The sequence below is a fragment of the Tursiops truncatus genome, chromosome 2 (genome assembly GCF_011762595.2).
Source record: "Tursiops truncatus isolate mTurTru1 chromosome 2, mTurTru1.mat.Y, whole genome shotgun sequence".
NCBI classification, from domain to species: domain Eukaryota; kingdom Metazoa; phylum Chordata; class Mammalia; order Artiodactyla; family Delphinidae; genus Tursiops; species Tursiops truncatus.
The window spans coordinates 63,323,133-63,329,086 of record NC_047035.1 but is presented as its reverse complement, the minus strand read 5'-3'; the positions used below and the strand labels follow the sequence as shown (position 1 = coordinate 63,329,086).

The 5,954-nt window shown below is 51.7% G+C and overlaps 1 protein-coding gene across 1 annotated transcript; it reads right to left on the bottom strand.

Moving 5' to 3' along the window:
- Positions 1-286: 286 nt before the first annotated feature.
- Positions 287-3,598, bottom strand: NFKBIA (NFKB inhibitor alpha). The gene is made up of 6 exons (XM_004319561.4): positions 3,248-3,598; positions 2,539-2,647; positions 1,990-2,200; positions 1,616-1,704; positions 1,227-1,487; positions 287-862 (listed from the first exon to the last, which is right to left on the bottom strand). Exons 1-6 carry the CDS (start codon positions 3,472-3,474, stop codon positions 815-817), a joined length of 945 nt encoding a protein of 314 aa, XP_004319609.1. The 5' UTR covers positions 3,475-3,598; the 3' UTR covers positions 287-814.
- Positions 3,599-5,954: the final 2,356 nt, after the last annotated feature.

The following is a 5,954-nucleotide window of genomic DNA, read 5'->3' as shown; positions in this document are numbered from 1 at the left end:
GATGAAAGCAGGTGACAATAAAGAACCTTCCAGCTGTAGACCAAGTGGCCTGAAAATGGTGTTTCCTATAACCATGCAACAGCCTTCCCGCCCACGCACCGGGGCCCCGGCCGCCTGCAAAGCCTGGCTGGGAGGCTGGTGTAGACAGTGGGAGAAGTTGCTCTCTGAAAGGGTTCCGTGGCTGCCTGTGGTGAGTTCTCCCACACAACTCTCCGCCTCCACCTGGGGATCGAATGACTCTCAGTGTAGGAGCCCGACAGCAGCCCAGAGGAAGTGATCACGATAATGCTGTTTGTAAAAATCTGTTTAATAAATATACATCTTAAAAGTACCAAAATAATTACCAACAAAATACACTATGTGCACTATTTACAGGGGGTAACACAAACCTTGACAGGTAGCGACTTTTAACCCCACCCCACTGACAGGTTTAACAACACACCTGTTACATGTTACTCCATACAACTGGGCCCAGCCATTGAATCCATGGTGATTCAACTGAAAAGCACAATAAATAAAATATAGTCCTTTCATCAAATTTTGAATAACCTTTCCTCAAAACTCCACCAAAGGTGACATTAAAAAGAGGTTTTCTCTGAATTCCAATGATCCTTCTTGCCCCTCTTCCAAAGTTCACGAAAATAACAAAATAAGGGCTAATCCACCAGAGTAAAATGTTCTGGGCCAGGCAGTGTGCGGTGTGGTTATAAGTATATCCTTTTTTTTTTTTCTTTTTTCTTTTTTTTTAGAAAAATAGAACTCTTTTTTTGTACAAATATACAAAGTCCACGTTCTTTTAGACACTTTGCGAAGCTCATAACGTCAGGCGCTGGCCTCCAAGCACACAGTCATCATAGGGCAGCTAAAAAGAGAAAATAAGGTAGGTTAAACTTCCAGAGCTTTGCCAAGGGTACTGGGATGATGGTGAGGGCTGCTACTGGAAATAACTCAAGTATTCTTAGACTCCCTCTATAACCTGAATATAAATTAACTTCCTGGACTGAGGGAGTTTTCCTTTAAGGATCCTCTCCTTCAGAAAGAGCAAAAAAAAAACCAAAGAAAAAGACATACTCTTGGGATACTGCTTAGGGACTCTCAAGTTTGAGAGCCTCATTATGTCGAGACCCTCAGAATAAGGAGGAGCCCTAGGGGCCTGAGAAGGTAGAGGGAGAATGGCCTCTCTTCTTCCATTTTGCAGAGCCACGCACAAGTTAATCGGGACTCACCTCATCCTCTGTGAACTCTGACTCCGTGTCATAGCTCTCCTCATCCTCGCTCTCGGGCAGCATCTGAAGGTTCTCTAGGGTCAGCTGGCCCAGCTGCTGCTGTATCCGGGTGCTTGGGCGGCCCCAGGTGAGCTGGTACGGGGAGTAGCCCTGGTAGGTGACCCTGTTGACGTCGGCCCCACACTTCAACAAGAGCGACACCAGGTCGGGATTCTGCAGGTCCACCGCGAGATGGAGGGCAGTTCGGCCATTGCAGGGCTCCTGACACCAAAAGGAATTTGAGAGGCTTATGGCTGAGTTTGGGGTTTCTGCTTGCAACAAAAGCACGGAATCATATGGAGGAGGGCTGGGAGCCTGATGCACTCCATCTGAAGGCGTGAGGCACTCACCTGTGCGTTGACGTCAGCACCCAAGGACACCAACAGCTCCACGATGCCCAGGTAGCCATGAATAGAGGCCAGATGCAGACATGTGTGACCTAGAAGACCAAAAGTAAGAAAATATAACCCCTTGTTTCAACCCTCACTTCTCAAGCAGAACCTTCCCCCTATTCCTTTAAGGGACAAATTCTTCTGAATTTGAAGAACCCAGAATCTGGGTTCTGGATAGACTTTAGTAAGGCATCAGATAGGCCATTATAAATACATGTGTTCTCAGCTTTTCACATGTTGAGAGTTTAAACCTTGCTCGGACTCCTTAAGTCGGCCCACCTCTCCCTTCCCCATGTCACCTGCCCTCTGATGGGCAGGGCAGCCAGACATACCATTGTAGTTGGTGGCTTGTAGGATGGAGTGGAGGTGCTGGGTCCCGCGGGGCTGAGTCAGGACTCCCACACTGGCCAGGCAGCCTTGCTCACAGGCAAGGTGTAAGGGGGTATTTCCTCGAAAGTCTCGGAGCTCAGGATCACAGCCAGCTTCCAGAAGTGCCTCAGCGATCTCTGGCTGGTTGGTGATCACCGCCAAGTGGAGAGGAGTCTACAGACAGAAGAGGGATAGAAAGCATAAGCCATGGATCCAGCCTACAGGCTGTGTTCCCTTGAAGCCCAAGAGAAATCCTGGTGGTGGGTACTGCTCCTCCCAGGGAGGTACAAGGGGCAAAAGGCAAAATACCAGAGGCCCCAGGTGGGCTTCATAAAGGCCTCCCCAAATCAATGGAATTTTCTGTCCTCTCTAGGACGTTGGCTGATTCAGCTGTAAAAGGTCAGGTCAGATAATGACCAGGAATTGTTAATTTAGAAATCATTGGGAAGAGCTGAGCTAGATCCAGCTTTATCACGGGGTCAGAGAGGCACGGGGCCGGGCGAGCAGCGCACCTGCTGCAGGTTGTTCTGGAAGTTGAGGAACGCCAGGTCTCCCTTCACTTGGCGGACCACTTCCATGGTCAGCACCTTCTCTTCATGGATGATGGCCAAGTGCAGGAACCTGAGGGGAAGAGAGGGAAAACCCCGCAGGGCTGGTGAGTGCGCTGCGTGAGGCTCAGGGAGGCGCGGCCCGCGGGGGATTGCGCAAGGTCGGGGTTTCTGGAGGCCGAGGCCGCGGTGTTTTCCGCGAGGTTATTATGAGCTGAGTGTTCCTGGCAGGCGCCCAGGGACTTTCCGGGCCCCCCCACTTAGGCGGCGGGCGCCGGCCAGACCGCCCAGCCCTCTCGCCGGGCCGGAACGCCCTGTACTTCCCCTCCCAGCCGCTTGGCGCCTGCCAGCGGGGCAGAAACTCCCGCCCCCCTTATGCAAGCGGGGACTTAGGGTCCCCGCCGCAGGCCCGCCCCCGGCCGAGGGGACCCGCAAGGGGGGTGGTGTGTGTGTGTGTGTGTTGTGTGTATGCGCGGCTGCAAGGCAGAGCTGCTGGACCACGGCCTCGGGAACCCGCCCCGATCCCCCAGTCCCCGAGCGCAGCCGTGCACCTTTGCACGGCCTCCGGGTCGGTGCACAGACCCCGGTCCGCCGCCGCAGCGCAGGCCCCGCGCCTCGGGCTGCAGGCCCGGCTACCCCGCCCGGCCCCGCCACCCGGGCCCGCGACACTTACGAGTCTCCGTCCTCGGTGACCTGCTGCTTCCAAGGCTCGGCGCCGCGCGGCGCCTCCTGAGGCTCGAGGCGGATCTCCCTTAGCTCTTTCACCATCTGCTCGTACTCCTCGTCCTTCATGGAGTCCAGGCCGCTGTCGTGGCGGTCGTCCAGCAGCCGCTCCTTCTTGAGTGCGTCCCGGGGGCCCTCCATGGCCCACTCCTGGCCGGGCTCCGCGGGCTGGAACATGGCGCGGTGAGGGCTCGGGCGCTGCTCCCCAGGTGCGCGGGCCAAGGGCTGCGCGGCGCACTGGCTGCTCGCGGTGTCGCAGACCGACGGGACTACGGGTTCGGACTGTTGTGGGCTCCGCAGCGCCGCCGCGGCGCCCTATAAACGCTGGCAGGGGATTTCTCCGGGGCGGGGTCAGGCGCGGGGAATTTCCAAGCCAGTCAGACCAGAAAAGAGAACTGGCCTCGTCCTCTGCTAGGGGGAAAAAGAAGCCTAAACCCCGCGCCCGGGTTCATCAGAGAAACTCCCTGCGATGAGCCACTGGGGTCATGTACAGGGAACTTTTTGATGAACGCTGAGTGGCTGGAAAGTCCTCCCGACCGGGCCCCCTCCCCCGGTACTTCCCTGCAGCCTGCACTCAGTAATCCTGATCCTCTGCAAAGAAACCTTCTTTCCCTGGGGTTTCCCATGATCGATTTGATTTGGGGTCGTCTGCTCCTGAGATCCCAAGGACGCAGGCCTGCAGGGCGGTCCTCTGTTGGGGTTTGCAGACCTGCAGGTCTCCGGTTTTTTAAAAATTTTTTCTTTGATCTTTTGAAGACGCGCGTGGAAATGTTGGCTGGGTATAGGGATTCACTTCCCCAGACGTCTCTGCAGGAAGGACGCACTGGCGGCTGCCTCTGCGTTCCTGCCAATACCAGGCTCTTGGAAGTGCAGGGACGTGTAGCCCCCAGCCCCCCACTCAGGTAGAAGTTGTGAAAGTTCTGGCGTTGAAAACCTAAATGCTTGGAGAACCCTCAAATCATTTCCTCGGGATTAACAATCCTGCTGACTGGGGGAGGGGCAAGCACTCTGCCCTGTATGCGGGAAAATGCTGAATATGACCATAATATTTTTCAAGGAAAGCAAGGCGTTAATCTTTGTAGTAGAGTTGTAGACACCTTGCCATAACAAAATAATTATTGAGGTCATTCTCCCTGATTTGCACTGTGCTGCTGCAGAGAACAGATCTTTAACCTACTTCTGGGTGCCCAGCTGGGTGACTTTCCAGAAGTATTTGGAGAAGGTGGCTGAAGAATGGGTTGAGTAGTGCCTTATCCAAGATTGGGCCTTAAGGTTGGCTAAGAAAGGAACTGCCAGGGATACTGCAGGAGCTCAAGGCAGCCCCAGCGTGGCCTTCTTCCTGCCCCTGCTGGCTCCTTGCTCTCCTGCCTGGGGGAGGACAGCAGCTGGACCTATCCACGCCATATGGGTAGCCACTGGAGGCTCACCATCCTCGGGTCTCATCTGCAGAAATAGAACTTATGCTCTCTGCCCCACCCCCATCTCCTAGCCAATGAGAGGAACGCATTCATCTGTTTCTAGAACTGGTCCAGGCAAAATAAAGCAACTTGGGTCAGCGTTCTTCAGAATGCACCCTAGGAAGCCTCTATAGTTTTGCAGAGATTTCTGGTGATTATTGCAATCGTCTTCAACTTGACTGGCCGTGTACTAACCAACCCTTCACCTCTCCTCATCTCCCCTTTCCCCACTCCCCTACCCTCAATATCCGAATGTAGGAAATCTGGGCCAATGTGGGTGAGAGACAAAATATGAGCGGAAAAAAAGTAAAATCAAGAAATAAACCTTCAGGGTAGTAATGGTCACATACTAAAATGAAAACTTCCCTGGGGTAGACACCGCATGTCTCTGCAGGCAAGTGATATACAAATACATAATTATTAGGCAAGGCGGAACGAGAACTCTAAGTAGGAGATCTCAATTCCCAGCTCTACCTCTAATTAACTGCGTATTAGTTGGAGAGAGTAGCTACCTTTGCTATGGGATACCTGCTTTTATAATAACGAGATTGGATTTAATGCTGTTTAGATTTTTTCCCCAGATTAAAAATTGTATTGACCACAAATGCTTGTGTAACTTTGCTAAGGGTAACCATGTCTCTTAGAAATATCACAGTATAAATTTTTGAAGGGCTCCAACACTTTCTGCAACACATTGTTCGTTCTCAGAACTAATCCTGTAAGTAAGAACTATTGTTCCTACTTTCCTAAAAAGAAACTGAAATGCAGAGAAATTTACCTAGGCATCCCATGGCAGTTTATCTAATTTCTATCCCAACACAGTAATCATTTGGGCAAAGCAGTCATGGTATTAACACTTTTGAAAACACCTTGTGAAAATGAGACTGAATACACTGTAATTTGGAAGATATGCAAGGTATTTTCTACTCCAGTTGTTAGGTAAAATAGAGGGTAGATGTTCCCCCATCTGGGGATATTCACACCTATAAAAAAGGCACAGAAATATCAAACTCTGAATTCCCACTTACAAAGGATACCTTAGAAGACGATTATTAGCTGCAGGTTTAAAAATGATCATTGAAAAAAAAATCATGCCTAAGTCAAAAGTATCTCAGGAATAAGTTTTCTTTGCACCTGCTGTGATGGCTTTCTGTAGCTGAAGGCCTTGGGCAATTGGTGGTCTTTATTCCTGATTGTTTA